The sequence below is a fragment of the Nyctereutes procyonoides genome, unplaced genomic scaffold (genome assembly GCF_905146905.1).
Source record: "Nyctereutes procyonoides isolate TBG_1078 unplaced genomic scaffold, NYPRO_anot_genome, whole genome shotgun sequence".
Taxonomy (NCBI): Eukaryota; Metazoa; Chordata; class Mammalia; order Carnivora; family Canidae; genus Nyctereutes; species Nyctereutes procyonoides.
Window position 1 is genome coordinate 29,553,832 of NW_026575047.1, and position 20,228 is coordinate 29,574,059.

The following is a 20,228-nucleotide window of genomic DNA, read 5'->3' on the forward strand; positions in this document are numbered from 1 at the left end:
GAGACCCAGGTCTGAAGCTCACCCTGCTCCAGGGCAGACTGCACAGCCCTGGTCCATCTCAGCAAACAGGGGAAGGCCCTGCCACCCCAGCTGCCAAATAAGCATCAAACTGAGGCCCACCTACTTCCTCCATGAGTCTGGGCCCACGCAGAACGTGACCAGGCTCTGCAGTGATGGGAGATCTAGATGTGGCTCTGGCCTGACCAAGATCCCCCATCAGAGCTCCAAACCTATGACATGAGGTCCTCCTTTGCTGGGTGGAGTTTAATGAGCCTGGGCCACGCTTCCTTCACCATGCATGAGGTGCCCCCAGTGCCATGCATTAAGAACAGATACTCAGGTCCTCCAAACACAGGAATTAATTATCTCAGCGGTGAATCTATTTGGCAACATAACAAATCAACTAAAAAAAGGTTCTTTTCTTTTTATTTTTGCAATATCATTCCATACAAAAGCAATAGAAACATAACAGTCTTAACAAGAAGTTTACAATTGAATATTCGAACAAAAAATCTGTACACATTATCATTTACAGCAATTTTACATGGTAAATTAACTGACTGTAAAAAAATGTTCTTTCTGAACCCCTCTGCTGCCTTTAACTCTTGGGGTATTACAGGTAGAAGGCCTACCTAGTGCTATTTACAAGGACCAAATTAAGAATGTGTAACTTACATAAAATCCATTAACAGCTCAATTTACTATCTTTGACTATTCAGTGCTCTGAGGAAGAAACACACCTTGACGTATTGACAAAAGGCCCAAAATTAAATTTCCATAAAGATATTAAAGCTATCCAATGATGAGAATACTCAGATACCAGTAAAGAAAGCTGACACACAACTGACCCCACGGATATGCGGATATGCGGTTAACCCCAAACTAGCCACCTGACAAGTGGCAACTTAATGTCTAATGTACCGGTGTAAAACCAGTTATTAAATATTAAAGTATGCTTGTCAGGTTAACTTGGAGAATGGTGGGGATTAAAGCAATTAAGTTTTCAAGACTGCTCCAAGTTCAATTTTCCTTGGATTTCTTTCCATTTACAATTTAAAACATGCAAAATACACTTACTATACATAAAATTAACGCTTAAGGAAATAAGGCAAGAGTAAATTCACCGTGAGATAATGCGACGACGAACTGTGAGCAGAAACCATCCAGTTACCAACGCAGGACATGCTTGGCTGGCCCCCAACCTGCCAGGTGGAGCCAATGCTCATTCCCAGTGGCCTCCAGGTGGCATCAGTTAGCTCATGGCTGAGAAATCTTTCAAGGGCTCAGTTAAACAAGCTTCCAAATCAAACTCGTCCTCCACACGGCAGTCCACGTGCCTGACTTTAGTGGGTGTACCAGAGTACACATCCTAGAAAACAGTAATACAGTCATGCCAGCTCCCAAGACACATGGGACTTACTGCTGGTGGCACTAAGCACAAGGCTGTGCACCCCGACCAGGAGGCAACTGCATCCTCCTGTGCCCACAGCACCACAGGACTAAGATGCAGTGTTACCAGCGAAGGACTATGCAGCTGGCATGCTTGGGAGAGAATTCAAAACCATTATCTAATTAAAATTTACAAGGAACATCAAACTTTCTTCTAGGTAGAAAAAAATCAAATCCCTATCCACTAACCAACCTGGTAGAAACTAACTGACCCTTTATGGTGTCTAAGCCCCAGTCCTTTGACTCTAGGGGATTACAATGTGGCCTGGGTGCACCATCACCCGCTCCCCACAACAAACCACTGAGCACATGCTCAGCAGCCAAGGGGGATCTAGCTTAGCTGCTCTGGCACTGGGGGAGGAGCACAGACCTCTCCCCACCCCATAACTGCACTCACTTATGATTCCCAGTAACTATGCTACCAAAGGGATCATATATGACGGATGCAAAGCACTGTGTGAAACAGAAAGCTCAGGTGTGTACATCCATGTACATCTTCTAGAAGCACAAAAAAACTGCTCAAACACTAGACAAAACTGAGTAGTGGCTCTCAGGGCAGGAGACAGCAGTGTTTAATTTAGTATATTTCTGCAATGCTAAACTGGTTTTCCTTTTTCGCTATAAAAGCTTAATTACAAGGTCATACAACCAAACATAAAGAGTTTACAATTTAAGGTATTTAAACCCAGTAAAGCTCAATGTTTATACCAACTGAAATCAAAGTTTTAAAAGAATGTTTAAAAAAAAAGTTACTGGGGACGCCTGGGTGACTCAGCAGTTGAGTGCCTGCCTTTGGCTCAGGGCATGATCCTGGAGTCCCAGGATCAAGTCCCACATCGGGTTCCCTGCATGAAACCTGCTTCTCCCTCTGCCCGTGTCTCTGCCTCTCTCTCTGTATCTCTCATGAATAAATAAATAAAATCTATAAAAGAAAAAAAAAATCTAGTTCTTAAAGAAACAGAACTCCCAAATGAGGAACTGTGCATTACAAAAACTAGCCTCAAGTCTTCCCAAAAAGTCAATGTCTGGGAGGAAAAAGGCAGGGAAACTATTCTAAATTAATAAAAACATAAGAAATGGCAATTTAGGGATCCCTGGGTGGCACAGCAGTTTAGCGCCTGACTTTGGCCCAGGGCGCGATCCTGGAGACCCAGGATCGAATCCCACGTCGGGCTCCCGGTGCATGGAGCCTGCTTCTCCCTCTGCCTATGTCTCTGCCTCTCTCTCTCTCTCTGTGACTATCATAAATAAATAAAAATTAAAAAAAATAATTAAAAAAAAAGAAATGGCAATTTAGACAAGTAGTTCTTGATCAAACTGTGGATCAAAAAAGAAAAAACTTGTAAAAAGAACGTGCTCATGGCAGCTGGGAAGCCTGACCACCACCAACTGCTGATCACACAGGAGTGTCTCTATCCTGTCAGCACTGACACTTTTGAGTGCGGTGTCACCGTCATGGCTGCATCCAGCATCTAGTGGGGTGGCTGAGGGATGTACTAAATAAAGTGCTTAGGCCCGGGCCTCTCTTCCCTTCAGCACACGTGGCCATTTCTGAACCACCTCCTTAGGGACCCTGCACAATCCCCACCAGGACTCCTGCCTCACATCTCCATCTGGCTCCCTCCCCTGGCTCCTGGGCCTAAGCATCTGCCTCTAACTCCTGATTCCACAAGTGGTATGTTCAGAACCTGTTTCTTGAGCTGGGACAAGGATTACTCTTGATCCAAACTCAAGATGCCACCAGTTAGATTTTCATGGGTTCCTTTTCAGTCCTACACACATGTAAATATCCACAAAAACTGAGATCATTCTATCATTAAATATCCTGCTTTTATCTCCACAATTTTCCCACATCATTAGTCTTCAAAAACAACCTAGAATAGCTCTGTTCCTTATGATATAACTTTGCTACTCCTCTAGTGTTGGACATTTGTATTATTCCTAACCTGGCAGTCACATGCTGTCAGGCTCAAGTGTGAAGGGGGCAGCTGGACCATGAGACTAGAAGGACACCTCCCAGGCTTACAAGGGAGTAGGGGGACAGACAGAAGGCAAAAAGAAAGAAAAGAAAAAGGTCGCTATATCCCTTTATTGTATTGGCTTCTCAACCATCCAAATTCAGTACAAGATGATCCAAATAAAGTCTAAGTACTTCACAACAAATATTTGCATTTCCTAGTTTCTATCAGTTTTTTCACTTATTATACTGGGTATTTCAATATGCAAATGTCAGGGTGGTCTCTTTTTTAAAAGGAATAAAGGGCTCCTTTTATTATAAACTGCTCACATGGGGCAGTCCGGGTGGCTCAGTAGTTTAGCACCGCCTTCAGCCCAGGGTGTGATCCTGGAGACCCAGTATCAAGTCCCACGTCAGGCTCCCTGCATGGAGCCTCCTTCTCCCTCTGCCTGTGTCTCTGCCTCTCTCTGTCTCTCATGAATAAATAAATAAATAATCTTAAAAAAAATAATAATATTGGGCAGCCCGGTTGGCTCAGCGGTTTAGCGCTGCCTTCAGCCCAGGGCATGATCCTGGCGACCTGGGATCAAGTCCCACGTCGGGCTCCCTGCTTGGAGCCTGCTTCTCCCTCTGCCTGTGTCTTTGCCTCTCTCTCTCTCTCTCTCTCTCTCTCTCTCATGAATAAACAAAATCTTAAAAAAAAAAAAAAACCACTGCTCACATATGTTTGCTTGTATAGGTGCAGAAAATTCTGAAAGAACAAGCACCCAACCTACAACTGCAGGATTAGATGAGGTAATTTTATATGTTGTTTTTCATCTTTGTAGGTTTTCTTCCTCAAAAACATGTAATTCTAAAGTCAGCAAATGTAGGGGAACCCATAGGCCCAAAGAATACCTTTATCTAGCAATAATCAGCAAATGATTCTTGTGCCAGCAAATCACCAGCACGAACAGTACACAGCCTATAAGGCTATGGCCGAGGCCTACAGACACACTGGGAGCACAGGAAAAAAGGCCTTTCTCTTTTAAAATGAAAGTGGTAGGACTGATTAGGTAGACTGACCCAAAAACCTCAATTAGGGCCACTGCCTAGGAATGCCATCCAGTTGGACGTCTCAACAATGCCATACAAAGGAGAAAGGAGCCCCTTACTCACAAGCACCAGAACCAGATTTCAGCTTAAATGTCAGCTCATCAGGTGGCACACGCGATCAGGAACTGCCCACAAACAACCATGGGGAGAGAGAAAACCAAGAAAAGGTACTTACGAAGGTATCCTGCGAGCTGGTCTGGGACTCAGAGCTGCTTTCTGCAGACCCGGTCTCCATCTCCCCGAGGTCCACAGGGTGTCTGTGGAATGAAAGCAAACAGATGCGTCAGCTGCCACTGAAAGCGAGGAGGTCCTCTGTATTCCGGAGGTTGACGGAATACAAGCACCAGCAGTCCTGCGCTGCCTCACAAGAACACTGACTATTGAGTGGAGGGATCAAGACAATTTCCCGTGAGACTCCCATCCCCACCTCTACCCTGTCCACCAGGTAGAGCTGGCGGCAGTTAGGGCCAGGGGAAACATTCACCTAGCTCAGAGCACACACCTGCCCGTTCTCAACTGCACAGTGACTGTTCATACACCCACAAGCATCCTTCTAAGGAGAAGCATCAATATAAGCCCAGGAGAGGGTAGGGCAAGGGATGAACACCAAAACTGCTAATTTTCCAATTTTCTACTCATAGAAAATGGGACAACAGTGTCACGGTGGGAAAAAAAAATCAGTATGATGTTATGACATCTATGAGGCCAAATCTGTAAAGCCATGTTAGAAATCATTTCAAACATAACAGTTTCTAATCAATTTCCCCAGTGCAAATCAGAAGCTCAAGTATCTACTGAATCTGTCTCCGAGGAAGGGAAAGGCTCAGGTCAGGAGGGGTCTGAGAAGATGTGCCCAAAGACGGGGTGAGTGCAAGACCAGCCAGTCCATGTCCCTGTTCAACAAGGATCCTAACACTAGGGCAAGAACTTGGGCCTGAGATCTTTCCAACTAGGCTTGAGTTTAAAAACCAATAGTGAGGGATCCCTGGGTGGCGCAGCGGTTTGGCGCCTGCCTTTGGCCCAGGGCGCGATCCTGGAGACCCGGGATCGAATCCCACATCAGGCTTCCGGTGCATGGAGCCTGCTTCTCCCTCTGCCTGTGTCTCTGCCTCTCTCTCTCTCTCTCTGTGACTATCATAAATAAATAAAAATTAAAAAAAAAAAAACCATAGTGAGGGGCACCAGGGTGGCTCCATTGGTAAAGCATCTGTCTTCAGCTGAGGTCATGATCTCAGGGTCCTGGGATGGAGCCCCACTTCAGGCTCCCTGCTCGTTAGGGAGGCTGCTTCTCTGTCTCTGCCCCTCTCTCCCACTCTTGCTCTCCTCTCAAATAAACAAATAAAATCTTAGGAAAAAAAAAAAAAACCAACCTTTTATTTTCGTAACTCAACATAAATTACTCAAATGCCTTTTAGGGGATCCCTAGGTGGCTCAGCAGTTTAGTGCCTGCCTTTGGCTCGGGGCATGGTTCCAGAGTCCTGAGATGGAGTCCCGCATCGGGAGCCTGCTTCTTCCTCTGCCTGTGTCTCTGCCTCTTTGTGTCTCTCATGAATAAATAAAATCTTTTTTTAAAAGTCTATTTTAAATTTTAAGAAAAAATGAACAACAGCCCACGTATTACTAGGTTTACTGAGCTCCATTTTCTCTAGCCACAAAAAGTGAATTAAATCCAGGAAGCATGTTCCTACCTCCACCACCCATCCAACAGGACAAGATAGGATGCTGTGACAGCTGGCTACTCTGCTCTCTCAGAACTCCCAGGGGGACTTAACACCATGATAACCTGCCACCCAAGCGATCCAGCACTTTCAGTCATGGCACAAATCAAAGAAACAAAGGATAAGAATGCAGCAAAGACATACATTTCTTGCAAATCACATCCTTCCTCAGCTGGAGGATCCCAAAAATGCAGAGCCACCTTCCAGAGTTTGATCTGCTGGTCCCATGATCGTCGACTATACTTCTTGAATTTGTTGGGGGTCTTGGGGTGGATGCCGGGTTGCCGAAGGTGTCTACAGGACAAAAGGAGATTGTCCTAGTACACACCACCCACACCTGTACATCAGCTTGAAGATTAACCAAACTTGGAGATCAGAGTTACCAAAAAACTAATCAACCGAGACTCTATAAAATGAACAAAAGTAATATATAAAAAAAGCACTACCCTTTTGACTCTGCTATTCCTTTGCTATCTGTGCTCCAAAAAAAAGCACACCTAAACTCCAGTCCTACCGAGAAATGCATGCCCTCTCCTAGCTTTCTTTGCAACCCTGTGCGAGAGCAGACCAGGGAGAGCATGCTGCTGGGACAAAGGGGCAAAGCTCATGTTTTTCTCCAATAACATCTTTACAACCTGCTACCTGAACTTTACTCTTCCCCCATCACACGTTAATAGCCTTACATTTCTGAGGCTATTGGAGTTCTGGGACCTGAAATGTTCTCTAATACCCTGAACTATAAGTATTGGTTTCTTATCTTCTTATCCCTTCCTCCTCATTCATGTAAGTGCCTCAAAGTTGTTCAATGGTCCTCAGCAGTTATGAAGGACACTCAGAGTCAGATTCAGCACGGAAGCAACTAGACTCTAGACCACGGTGCCCCATGACACCATCAGGACACGCCAATGAGACAAGACTACCTCGGGACTTCCTTAATATAGCGGTCATAGGCGATGGTATTCTTCCCATAGTTGATCTGCTTCTGCCTTCTCATCAGGACGCTCTCATCCGTCTCTAAGTCAGCTGGCACCGTGGGCCCCACCTCCTTGGAGTCAGAGCTAGAGAAGAGATGGACAGAAGGAGCCTCAAGATTAAAACCACTACAACGGCGGCCCCACTGGCACAGCGGTTTAGCGCCACCTGCAGCCCGGGGTGTGATCCTGGAGACCCAGGATCAAGTCCCACGTCGGGCTTCTTGCATGGAGCCTGCTTCTCCCTCTGCCTGTGTCTCTGCCTCTCTCTCTCTCTGTGTGTCTCTCATGAATAAATAAATAAAATCTTAAAAAAAAATAAAAAATAAAACCACTACAAGAAAATGCTGAAACACAGTGGTGAAAGAACATTTGTTCTCCGGATTGCAAATCCAAGAACAGTCCACACATCAGATACAGACTCCAAAGGAGGGAGCAAAGGACCCAGCATCCCATGCGCGGTTCTGCCCCCTAGCCAATGGCAGGTCTATTAGATTAGAGAAGAAACATTTAATGTGGCACTTACCTTCCCGATGAGGATTTTCTCTCTCTCCCAAAATCATTTATGAGGAGTTTTCTTTTATATCTGAGAGCAAAATAAATATTCCTGGTTTAGAAAAGTATACAAATTAACTGAACACGATGCTTTTAATACTAAAAGACAGCCCCCAGCATTCAGGCCTTGCCCCTGAGCAGTGTGGTCTGGTAAGCGAGTCAGGCCAACAGCGCACGGTGGTTCCATTTATTTCCAATCTCCCTCGGGCATCTGCTCTCATAAGATCAGTTAGAGGTCACACTTGTACAAACTGCTTAGGGCAACCAGGCTCTGGGGGCAAATGATTACCTCAATTCCCCCAAGCACCACCATATGTAACAGAGAGGTTCTAAGTTTAAAAAAAAAAAAAAAAATGCCCCTAACAGTTTTCAGGCTATTCTAAGTTTAAAAAAAAAAAAAAAAATGCCCCTAACAGTTTTCAGGCTAAGTAGTGAATTTGTTTTTTGAAAAAAAATGAATGTAAAGCTGAAATACAAAAAAAAAAAAAAAAAAAAAAAAAAGCTGAAATACACAATCTTTATTTCTAATACCACAACTACTTACATGTGTGCCTACTGGGTTCTACTCTCCTCTAATTTTGGAAGGAGCCCAAACACCACCCCCCAGGCTTGTTCCTCATGGATTTCAGGAGGCATCTAATTTCTATCACAGCAACTACCAAAACCCACCTTTGCCAAGGTACATCAGCCAAAGAAGTACAGCACAATCTAACACCAAAACCATGAACTATCGCAAGCTAGACGTTCACATGTCTAAAACAAGTCATATATTACTGTGTCTCCTTCCAGAATTGCCAGCTCCCAAGATTTGTACAGTCTGGATAGCAGGAATGAGTTTCCCTCTGTGTACCTAGGAAAGCGCCAATTCTGTACCAGGCTGTGAGAACTGACAAAGCAGGCCCTCAGTACCACTTTCTGTAGGGGCTTCACGCTCTCCAGACTCCAGGTGAAAAAAACTGGCTTGAATTATGATTAAGATGCATTTTCTGGGCAGCCTGGGTGGCTCAGCAATTTAGTGCCTCCTTTGGCCCAGGGCGTGATCCTGGAGACCTGGGATCAAGTCCCACGTCAGACTCCCTGCATGGAGCCTTGCTTCTCCCTCTGCCCGTGTCTCTGCCTCTCTCTCTCTCTCTGTGTGTCTCTCTCATGAGTAAATAAATAAAATCTTTATAAAAAAAAATGCATTTTCCAATTTTCAGACAACTGGGGTGTGTATAAGGCTCCCTGAGTATAGTAAACTAAACTCCGTTGAGAAGGCAGAGCACCCGAGCCTTCCTAAAGCAGCGGTGGCCCTGACGCCTGTTTTGCAAAGGAGAACAATTTTTGGAGACAGACCTGTGAGACAACTGAGGAACAAGGCAGAGGCCATCAGAAGGTCCAGACAGATGAGTCTCCCTACAGAGCGTAAGATCTGCATACAGTCCCCAGCAAGGGTCAGCACACACGGGTATTTATGAGGCTGTGTGAGCCCTGAGAGCAGAGCACACAAACTGCACAGACCAAATCAAACATCCTAGCTCCACGGCCGGGAAAATTGAGAACTTTGTAAATAAAGCTAATTCAAAACACTGGAGGGGTCCATGTCTGTCAACTTCCAGTTCACTTTTCTACCCAGGCATGCTGCCCACCCACACACATACATCTTGATGCTAAAAGAAATTAAAGCAGCCCTCTGAGTGATCCTAACCCCCACATGTGCCTGTGGCTTTCCTAAGGAGGCAGCTATAAATATCAACAACCACTCAGAGGTGGAACAGACAATCTGGCCCTGCTTCCCTGCTGAGGACACATTTTCTCATAAGAACTAAGAACCACCAGACTCCGTTCAACATACTCCAAATGATTATGAGCTACAGCATTTAACTCAAAGCTCAATCATCCAGGTTGGATGGCATATATCAAATGGGAGGAAAAACTGAAAAATACCAGAGAATGTAATCAAGAGAGATAAGCAGTGTTTAACGGTGCATCACCTGAACCATAATGAGTCGAAGCAGTAGCTTGGAGTTTGTGAGAATCTGGGTATACACAAGAATTTTGGGTACAACTGCAACGGGTTCACAGGCCCCACTTCAGGGACCCCTCTGTGCTCCCGCACTCCTGAGTTGTTACCCAAGCCAGATGGCAGACAAGAGTGCGCCCCCTTTCCAAAGAGAGCCACACATTCTGCTGGAGTGGTAGAACCCTATGTGGTAGGTGAGAACCACATGGTAATCCTCTGCCGCCCACGAGCACCATCTCCCCCCGCTGTCACGGTAGAAGGATGGCACCTAAGACTGCAGAGAGCAGACTCATCCGGACGGCTTCTTTAAGACACGGCTGGACCCACCCCAAGTTTCCCATTCATCACCCATTCTGCAGTGAGGCCCGAGATGAGCACTTTTATAGTAAGTTCTCAGGCCCTGCTAATGCTGCTGGGATGGGGACAGACTCTGAGGAATCATCCTTCCAACACATACCTCAAAGCTCACATAGAATTAAAAACACCACAGAGAACACTTCACAATGTTCCAGAATGTATACCTTGCAATTTCTTTGTTAACTCTGGTCCTCATTTCATCCTCTTCAACTGCACTGGCCCAGTCTGTACATCTAGAACGGGGCTTCGGGCCTTCAGGAGTCGTAAAACTGCAATACAATGAAAACGTGCACTTGAACCGCAGCACCTACTTTCAGTTCTCTTTCAAACAGCACATCAGGAGATGTCCAGATGTTGTCTAGAGAGGGCCAGGGGAATGGGCTCCTGGATCATCTCTTGCTTCATCACTTACAAGCTCAATGAGTTTGGACAATTCACTTCAAGCCTCTCTGGGCTTCATCTGTTGAACTTCTAGGCACCCACCATGTGCCAGTGTTAGCTGAATCACTAGGAAACAGCCCACTGGCGGGGGGTGGGGGGGAGGCAGAGAATGGGGCCTAATAGTTTGTTCTTTAATTTACAAAATAAGAAGTTATTTTCAGTGTATTAAAAAAATGTTATTTCATACTAAGCGAAGCAACTAGCACATAAAACGTCCTTAATGGGATGTCTGGGGGGCTCAGTGTTTAAGCATCGGCTTTTGGCTCAGGGCCTGATCCCAGAGTCCCAGGATCGAGTCCCACATCAGGCTTCCTGCATGGAGCCTGCTTCTCCCTCTGCCTCTCTGTCTCTCATGAATAAATAAAATCTTAAAAAAAAAAAACCCATTGTTTAAAAAAGGAAAAAAAAAGTCCTTAATAAGTGTTGCTGTTTATCTTTAAATGCACATAATTAACTATTCAGAATGTGTCACATAATGAAAATGGGGAATGGGAACATACAATGAGTCCTTGCTATATTAGGACTTACTATACTGGTAACAGTACCCCCTAGAGTTGGGTTAAGCGTAAACAGGGAGCTCAGGTCTATCTATCTAGAGATCAAGAGCTCTAGAGCAAGCAATTTGAAAAACCCTTAATGCCAAGAAGTCTGGCAGTCAGAATTGCTGGTTGCCTATTATCTGTAGATTAGATGCAAACTAAGACGTTTTTACTTTTCCTCAATTTCCTACTGGCCACCATTGATGCATGAAGCTAGACACAGCTTCAATTGCCACTCTAAGCAACCGGATACACCCTAGCTGCAAACCACAAGGTACTTTGAAAACACAACTGCAGGGACGCCTGGGTGGCTCAGTGGTAGAGCGTCTGCCTTCGGCTCAGGGTATGATCCCAGGATCAAGTTCCACATTGGGCTCCCTGCAAGGAGGCTGCTTCTCCCTCTGCTTATGTTCTGTGCCTCTCTCTCTGTCTCTTGTGAATAAATAAAACAAGTTTAAAAAAAAAAAAAAAACACAACTGCAGTAACAGATGATCGATCACTGTGCACAATTAGCATTCCTTGTCCTATAGGTACCTCACCCAGAAAAACTAAAATTAGATTTCTAAAACTAAATTTCCAGAATCTAAAAATGATTGGCAGGCTCTGAAATCAACTTAAGGAGCCAAAAATTAATGTGACTCAGTAACTATATCCCAGCTACAGAGGAACCAAACGGAGGGTTGTCCAAAGCTGGACCTCACTAGCGGACCATGAGGCTCAGGTCTGGGCCACAAAAGGATCCTGAACTCTTAAAAGGAGCTTACAAATGACCTTCCACTACATCACAAACTTTCTCATACAACGATAGAAAATACCTCTTGTAGAACTAAAGCCCGTGTTTTTTAGAGTAAGCACATTGTATTCACGAACTTATCCTACGCCTTAGCACAGGAGTCCTCTCAGGGAAAGTACCCACATTCTGCAATAGAAATGCACCAGGCTCTCCTGCAGGTACCTATATGCATCTCCCGGGCACCACCACAGCGGATGGGGCAGACAAGCACTACCCACAGAGCCAAAAGCAAGAGCCAAAGGCATTGCTGCCACTGTAGATGAGTAAGGAGACCTGTGTAGCTAACTACTGAGCTAGAGGGGTAGCTACGGGGATACAAGAAACTTCTAAAGCAATGTAAGGATTTAAAATTTTCCCCTCAGCTAAACGGGAGACCCCTGGAAGACTCAGATCTTGATCTCAATGGTGTTTAATGGCTTCTCTTAACATCCAGCTCCAGCACCGTCCAGACCGTCTCCCACACTCTGCATCTCTTCCCACATATATCTTCTGGCCCCAAATCTCCAAAAGGCTGAACTATGCGCTGAGAGGTCCCACTCATGCAGAACGTGAGCACTTCTGCATCCAAACTCAAGCCTCATTAACTACCAACGCCTTCCCCATGCCATGTCTGCTCTACCCCCACCCTCTTCATCTTAGCAAATGGTCCCATGAGGAACAAAGGTGTTCAGAGTGAAACACAGTTATCCTAGACCCCTCTCTGAACCCCCGCCCTGCCCCATGAGCAAGTGTAAGAACTGCCCTAAAAAGTCTAGTGTGCACCACACATTCTTCCCCATCTCCCTTTCCCCTTGTCCTTAAGTCAGGCTTCAGACAGGCCAATCATGTCCCCTGCTGAGGGGCTTGGCACACAGACTCTGATCGTCACCTGGTCACACAACGGTCACCAACAGAGGCCTTCCCTGCCCGTGGACTTCACCACTGCCCCTGGTTTTCTTCAGCAGTTCCTTGTCCCATGAGTAGCAGAGCCACCCACATCAGAGTACAGAGACAAGAAAACGGGGGTGGGGTTCGCACAGTGTCCTAGCCTCCCCAGTACATCACCCAATAAAGAGCTCACAGGAATGCTGCAGGAAAGGCTCCTCGGAGAGAAAGTGCCAGGGAGCGCCACAGGGAAAAGGAAAGTGGAACTTAAACCCAGTTTGCATTCTGCATACAGACGCCTTTTCTCACTGTGGGATGACTATCTTTAAACTGATTCTTCAGGAGGCCAACCTGACGAGCTGCACTGAAACATTCTAGGAAATTCAGGGCAGCCTCCCACGTTGTCCCAAAAACCCAAGAAGGCTCACTCACTGAGACCAGCTCCCGTTGACACCTGTCACTAGAGACCTTCATGACATCTTCAGCCACATCACATAACATGTCAGTACTTTAACAGTCAAATGTCAGAAGACACAGGCTCGTTAATTAGCCAAGCATTTGGAGCACAGGGGCCTTAACTAGTCAGATACAGAGACCAGCAGGCACCACGACTAACCAAGTGTTCTGAGGCAGCGGCCCTATAACTAGTGAGGTGCTGTGACGCACAAGCACCTTGATCAATCAACTGATGTGGAGCCACGGACACCACAAGTGGTCAGGGAGGCCACCCACAGCTTCCATAACCAATCGGGTAGGGGCCCACAGGCGCCTTAACCAGTCAGCTGAGGCTCCCGGGCATCTTTACCCAGTCGGGTGGGGGCCCCCAGATGCCTTAACCAGCCAAGTGGGGACCCACAGCCTCTTCAGCTGGGTGGGGGATCCCTGGGCACCTTAATCAGTGGGGTGCGGGCCCGCAGCCTCCTTAACCAGTTGGGTGGGGACCTACAATCACTTTAACCAGCTGGGTGTGGACTCTCCAGGGGCCTTAACCAGTTGGGTAGTAACCCACAGCCTCTTTAACAAGACAAGTGGGGAATCCGGGCACCTTTACCAATCGGATGAGAATCTTTGGGGGCCTCTACCAGTCAAGTGGTGAGCCATAATCTCCTTAAGCAACCAAGGAGGGACCCTCGGCGCCTCAACCAGCCGAGTGCAGACCCCATCTACTTAATCAGCCACACAGAGACCCCTAACTCCGAATCGCCTCGAGCAGCCAGGAGGAGAACCCCCACCCCGCGACACCTCGAGCAGCCATGATGAGGACCCCCACCCCCGGCGCCATCGCTAGCCCGCTGGAGGCCCCCAGGCGCCTCAAGAAGCCAGGATGAGGGCCTCCCTCCCTCCCAGTGCCATCACTAGCGCCCCAGACCCCCAGCTCGCGCAGCGCCCCGGGCCCACCTGTCGGGCCTGCCGTCGCCCTCGGGTTTCACTGGGCCCTCGGCGTCCTCGGGCTTCCTGCGCTTCCCGTCGGCTCTGCGCTTCCGTCCAAGGCTCCATCTGGCGGGGGTCGGCGGGCTGCAGACGAGAGGCCGCGTCAGGGGTAAGTAAGGCCGGCCGCGAGGACACCCCCCCACCCCTCGGCCCGCCCGGAACGCCCCGGGGCGCGCGGTCCGCCTCACCTGGCGTCGCCGTCACGGCGGCTCCCGCACCCGGAAGGGCTTCGCGGTCGGCAAGCCATCGAGCGCGGCGGCGGCGGGGTCCTCGGGCGGCGGCGGGGTCCTCAGACGGCGGTCCCAGGGCCGGCGGCGGCAGCGGCGGGGGCAGCAGCGGGGGCAGCGTCCTCTCCCGCGCCGGCGCTGACAGGCTCTGGGCGCGCGCCCCGCCCCCAACCGCCTTTATGTGCCGGCGGCCCCGCCCCTCGGAGCTCCCGCGCGCAGCGGTGGGCGAGACCATCGGGCCCAGGCCGGCGGGGGGGGCCCAGGCGGCGGCGCGCGCTCCGCGCGGGCACAGGGACCGCAGCGCTGCCACGGCCTTCCGGGAGACGGCCGAGCCAGAAGAGGCCCGAGGAACGGTGCCCCCCACCCCCAAGCCTTGGGACGGCCCGGGCCGCAGCCTCCGCGAGCAGGGCGGGGGGAGGGGAAGGGGCCTTGGCGGGAGATTCGGACACGCGCGCGACGCAGGCGCTGAGCGGGGCCGAGGAGAGCGCGCGCGCCTGATTGGCCGAGCCTTCCGTGCAAGCGGGAAACGGGCCCCGGAAGGGGTGGCACCCGGAAGGGGCGTCCCGGTGCCCTAGGCCCTGCGGCGGCAGCTGCCCCGGTTTCCCTGCCGAAGCCGCCCGCCTCGCCTGCAGCAGCCATAGCCATGGCGCTTCACTTCCCAGTTGGCTTCTCCCGGGCCCAGGGCGAGGATCAGGAAAGACAAGACATTCCAGTACGGACTTCAGACGAACATTTATTAAGAACCGTCGCACTCAGCTACAATAAATTCCCCTTTATAAAACTTTCCCTAGTAGTAGAAATAACCCGATCCGGCTTCCTCTGGCAGCCCGTGAGCCGGGGCTGAGGCTGGGCTTGCCGGCCCCACCCCGATGGCCGCCAGCTGGGTCCCTCACCTCAGCGGACACAACAGCTGGGGGAGGGGGGGCGCGGCTTAGGGCCCCACGCATGAACCCCCTCACACACACACCCACAGCCACGTGGGCCGGGCTATTCCTGCCCTCCCCATGGGCCACCAGGAATGGGGAAGAGGCACGTCATTCCACTCCAGGTGCAGAGCTGTGGTGGGCCCTGTGCTACCTCCCAAAGCACTTGTCCAGATGTAGGATGTCTCAATACCCATCTCCGGCCAGGAATCAGGCCTGGCCTTTTTCGGGGCTCCTGGGGCAGCAGGAGGCATGGAGGTGCATGCCCTCCAGGAGAAAGGCAACCCCCCCCCCAAGCATGCAGCTGAATTACAGGAGTTGATGGAAGCCAGCCCGACAGTAAGTCCAGAACCTCTGGGGGGGGCAGGTAACTAAGTAGGGGCCACCCCACCCAGAAAGCCCACATAGTGCTCTCACCCCGAACTTGCACCCCTCTCTCTGCATCCTCACAGCAGCCTGCCTGGTGGGGTGCGGAGGGGACACTACCACAGGGCCTGGACTCAGAAGCCTGGAGGACAGACTGCAACCAGCTTAGATAAACCTGGTTCTGGTGTGTAACTGAGAGGCAGGTGTGCTGCATAAAGTTAAGGCAAGTGGTTCAGGGTAGGGCCATGGAGGCAGACCCCTGGTCTCCCAGAAGATAGCTCAGGCAGCCTCAGAATGCTCTGGAAATGGGCCCCACGCCATACCGTGTTCGTGTCCAGCACCTGCCTCTACCTGGAGAAACAAGCAGCAAAGGAAGCAGAGGCACTGAAGTCCCATCCCACTGCCACTGCTGCAAAAAAAAAAACTTCCTTTTTAAACAAAAACCCTCAAGCTCCATGAGGCTGGGAAAAGAGCCCCTGGATGACAACACAAACAAGGGCCTGGAGCCCTGGCTACTCCTCATGGTGGCTGTGGGGTCCCTGGTAGGGCTTTCAGGGACCCCCAAGGCCACTCCTTTGCTCCAGCCAGAAGGTTCAGCGCACAGCACACACATCCAGGATGCAGAAGCGTGCACGGCAGGTGGGGCAAGGCACTCTGCTGGCAAGCCAGGTATCAGGGCGCTGCGGGTCTTGGCGGCTGGCAAACCACTTGCCCATGCAAGTGAGACACCACATGGGACGACAGTAGCACTGCTGGCACTCGCCCTCAGCTGCCTCTTGGCAGGTCTTCACCAGCTTCACACTGGCACGTGTCTGCATGCAACCAATGCATGCCTCCAGCTCCTGTGGGTGGGCCAAGAGGGTCATGGGGATCCTGGCCAAGTGGCTGTGGGCCCCACTCCCACCCCAGGGGGCCTGGTCTATGGGAACCCATCTGCCCCCACACAGCCCTCACCTGGCTGCTGGGGACTGAGTAAGTTGGGTTGACCTCCACCAGAGAAGCAAATGTCTCCAGGAACAGGTCGCCCAGGCTCTGATGGATGACCACGTTGGCTGCACTGCGGATGGGTGCGCGGAGTTTCTCACACAGCTCACCATACTCCGTGGAGTTCAGCCTGCACAAGGTGGGGGCTGCTAGGCTGGGGCCACTGAGCCAAGGCCCCTCTGCAGGGCAGGGAGGGCCATCATTCTTGCTGGGGATGCTGACATGCCTCCAGGAGACAGGGCATTCACAAACCTCACAGAACACGGGGATGGGGGCTCAGGTGCAGCCCAGTTGCCAGGTGAAGACCAGCCAGCAAAGAGAGCCTTGAGGCTAGCACCCACAGAACCAGCACCGCCGACCTGCCCCCAAGGGATGCAGGGAGGAGCAAAGAGAGTTGGGGGATTGCAGCGGAGACAGAATGCCTAGCTTTCAACAAGTTCAGGCACAAGGCGGGTCACAGGAGGGGGACAACAGACAGTCCACAGTCTGAATGGGAGGAGATCACCGTTTGGGCCCCAGACCCAAGGCAATCACCAAACCTCGGTCCTGTACCACCCCCAAAGATCCCTAATGTGCTCCCCCCAGAAAAGAGCCACAAGGTACCTACGGGGGTGCAAGGGATAAAGAGCCTTGAGAGTCCCGCTGGAAGGGTGGCTAGAAGAGTCTGCTCCACGTACCATCGCCTCCCAGAGTGGCCCCAGACTCATGCTCACCCTGGCTATAAGTGCACCTACCGGATGTCGAAGGCCTGCACGCCAGGGCTGGTGCCAGCCACGTGGATGGTAAGGAGCTGCACAGGCAGGTTGGAATCTGGGGAGAGCTCGTGCTGCTGTGACTCCGTCACGGTCAGGTGCACATCCTGTTGCTGAGCCACATGCACACGGTATGTGGTCACCTTCATCACCCACGTGTCTGTCACGATCACACGAGCACCGGGTGCCCCCGTGGCAAACTTATCAATCCGCCGGAACTCGGTGTTGACTGAGGAGGCCACAGCCCACCAGTCTGACTGCGGGAGGGCATAGAGGGCCAGGGTGCGGGCCAGTGGGTGGCGGGCCCACTGATCACAGGACCAGTAGTAGATCACGGTGCTGGCGATGGTGGGCAGGGTCACTGCCAGCAGGAGGAAGAGCTGCCAGGCCTCCGGGGCCTGACCAAGAGAATACAGCTGCTTTTCTGAAGCGGCAAAACACATGCCCACGTAGTAGCCTACAAAGAATGGGGAGGGCCTCAGCAGAGATCAGGACTGCCAAGCCATCGTTCTCCCCCCCTTAGTGACCACAGGGACCACAGTCCTGTCCCTGTATCTCCGGAAGGGGCCACTTACCCTCATCCCCAGCCCTGGCCTGGCCCTCTGCCCTGGTGGGCTCCCAGGGCCAGACCACGGTAGCCTAGGGCAGGTTGACCTTACCTGCCCTCATGGCTGGCCCAGCTCAACCTTTGTCCACGATAGTAATACAATAAATGAGGAAAAAGTGTTTTTAATTTGCTAGTTTAGTTTTACACAATATGATTAAGAAAATAGGAAAACCTAAAAAATGCAAAAACAAATGCAAGGATTTGGTGTCACCCAATGCAGAGGTACACGCTGGCCCTCCAACAGGCGGGATCTTGGCGTCTCAGCCCCACCCCCTCTGAGGAGGCAAATCAATGTGGCCCAATCCCAGAGCTCAGATTCGTGTGCCAAACAGTAAGCAAAGAATAATGGGGCACAGCCTGTGGGAGACAGCTCCAGGGCCCCTGCTAGCCAGATCCAGGGCCCCTGCTAGCCAGATCAGGGCCAATCTGCATGTCCAAACAACTGAAGTAATAAAGCAGATAATGGATACCTGTGCAAGCACGTTTAAGGCTGCAAAATAATAGTAAACATTTACTGTTGATTAAATTGCTACATTTAAAGTAGTTCATGCAGCAACAGATAACACATACAAACTCTCAAAGCTGCTCAAAATGAGTTCAAAAGAAAAAGACCCCAGGACCAGTCACCAGACCAGGCTCCACCTCCATGTGTCACTGAACTCCTCCCTAAGTTCTGGTTTCTCCGTCCATGTGTAGTGTGGTGACAGAGTAGCCACTCACAGGCTTATAGAAAAGGTTGCTAAAAGGACTCCAGAAAGCTGGGGGGACCCTTAGTTCCCAGGTCAGAAACCCTACCCATGAGCCTCCCGGGAGCCCAAGTTCTGAGCCACACATTCCGCATCTGAGAAATGGGCTAATTAATTAACATCCCTGCCTCACAGGGGAGCTGAGAAACCCATATAGTTATCCCAATAGCAGGCAGAGAGACCACCAATCGCCAAGAAGGCCCTGTGTCTGTCTCAGCATGGGCCCATCTGCTCCTCTTCCCAATGAGGCAGGCAGTTCTCAAGCGCATGCTTGGCCTCAGCCCAGCCCCCTCTAGGCTGCTCTCCACTTGGCCCAGGCTGCTGAGCCCTGCTGCAGCGAGAAATTGTCAAGTCCACTGAGCCCTAGAGCAGGCCCCCTACCAGCCACCTGTCCTTCCAGACCTGCTTCTGCCCTGTATCCTCCAAAGAACCAGCCCCTCACACACACACCTAGTACCCCACTTTCCAGCCAGTCCCCTGTCCAGCCAGCTGACAAGCCAGTCTTTCAGAGGTCTCCACCCAGGCCAATCCCTCGGCAGCGTGTGAGCCTCCTGGCCCGCCACACACACCATACCCTCCCAACCTCTGCACCTGTGACACCCCCATGGAGTCACCCATCTCTGCGTTCTTTCCCACCTTCCCTCCTTTCCAGAAGGAAGCTGGGACAAGGCCACCTGCTCTCCCAGGCCCCTCCACCTTCCTGTTACAATCAGTTAACTCCTGCCCTTCTCCTGGGAACTGCCCCCACGTAGTAACTCACGACCCATCCCAGCTGTGTGAAGCATCCCCCCCATGCCCGCCCCCCAACATCCTAAGCCCACGTTTCTTCCACCTACAAGCGGACAGCTGCCGCCAGCACCTTCCTCTCCGCTCCCGGGAGCAGCGGACGCGAGAGGCACAGGCGGTGGGCCCACAGCCACGGCTCAGAGCGGCCGCGGGTCCGCGCTCCCCCGACTCCGCTCCACAGGTTGGGCAAGCTCCAGGGGCCCAGCCGCCCCCGGGGCCCCGGAACTCGGCCGCGAGCCCGAGGGGCCGCTTCCGCCCACCCAGGAGGGCCCTCCGTAGGGAGGGTCCGGCCTGCTCACCGAGCGGCAGCAGCGAGTGGCACAGCAGCGTGGCGGACGTGCGGCGCAGGTGGTAGGGCACGAAGGCGGCGTCCTCGCTGCCCAGCCAGCCCGACAGCAGGTTCTGCACCGTGAGTCCGGCCGAGTGGAACTCGGTAGGCGTGAATACGAAGCACACGGCGAACACCAAGTAGGCCAGCGTGAAGGTGACCTCCGGGCTGTCCATCACGGTGCCGCGGCCGCCAGGAGGCCGTCAGGGAGAGCCCTGCGGTCCTGGACGGGAAACAGACACCAGAACTCCCAGCCGGTGGGCGTCGGCAGGTAGACGCCGGGTCGGCGCGGGGTGCTCTGGGAGACGGTGTCCCCGACCGCGGGGCATTTTGGGA

At 51.2% G+C, this 20,228-nt stretch overlaps 2 protein-coding genes across 4 annotated transcripts; both read right to left on the reverse strand.

Annotated features, from left to right (window-relative positions):
- Positions 1-404: 404 nt before the first annotated feature.
- On the reverse strand, positions 405-14,557 carry SLBP (stem-loop binding protein). 2 transcript variants are annotated; one of them, XM_055326833.1, is made up of 8 exons: positions 14,362-14,555; positions 14,141-14,257; positions 10,269-10,373; positions 7,717-7,776; positions 7,140-7,277; positions 6,364-6,513; positions 4,677-4,758; positions 405-1,369 (listed from the first exon to the last, which is right to left on the reverse strand). In XM_055326833.1, exons 1-8 carry the CDS (start codon positions 14,418-14,420, stop codon positions 1,253-1,255), a joined length of 828 nt encoding a protein of 275 aa, XP_055182808.1. In that variant the 5' UTR covers positions 14,421-14,555; the 3' UTR covers positions 405-1,252. The 2 variants fall into 2 exon arrangements, with proteins under 2 accessions (XP_055182808.1, XP_055182809.1); XM_055326834.1 differs by lacking the exon at positions 10,269-10,373 and having other exon boundaries at positions 14,362-14,557.
- A 556-nt stretch (positions 14,558-15,113) lies between these two features.
- Positions 15,114-20,219, reverse strand: TMEM129 (transmembrane protein 129, E3 ubiquitin ligase). Of its 2 annotated transcripts, XM_055326846.1 has the most exons (4): positions 19,864-20,219; positions 17,408-17,882; positions 16,644-16,803; positions 15,114-16,531 (listed from the first exon to the last, which is right to left on the reverse strand). In XM_055326846.1, the coding sequence occupies exons 1-4, from the start codon at positions 20,066-20,068 to the stop codon at positions 16,283-16,285; spliced, it is 1,089 nt and encodes a 362-aa protein (XP_055182821.1). In that variant the 5' UTR covers positions 20,069-20,219; the 3' UTR covers positions 15,114-16,282. The 2 variants fall into 2 exon arrangements, with proteins under 2 accessions (XP_055182821.1, XP_055182822.1); XM_055326847.1 differs by lacking the exon at positions 16,644-16,803 and having other exon boundaries at positions 16,345-16,531.
- Between the last annotated feature and the right edge of the window lie 9 nt (positions 20,220-20,228).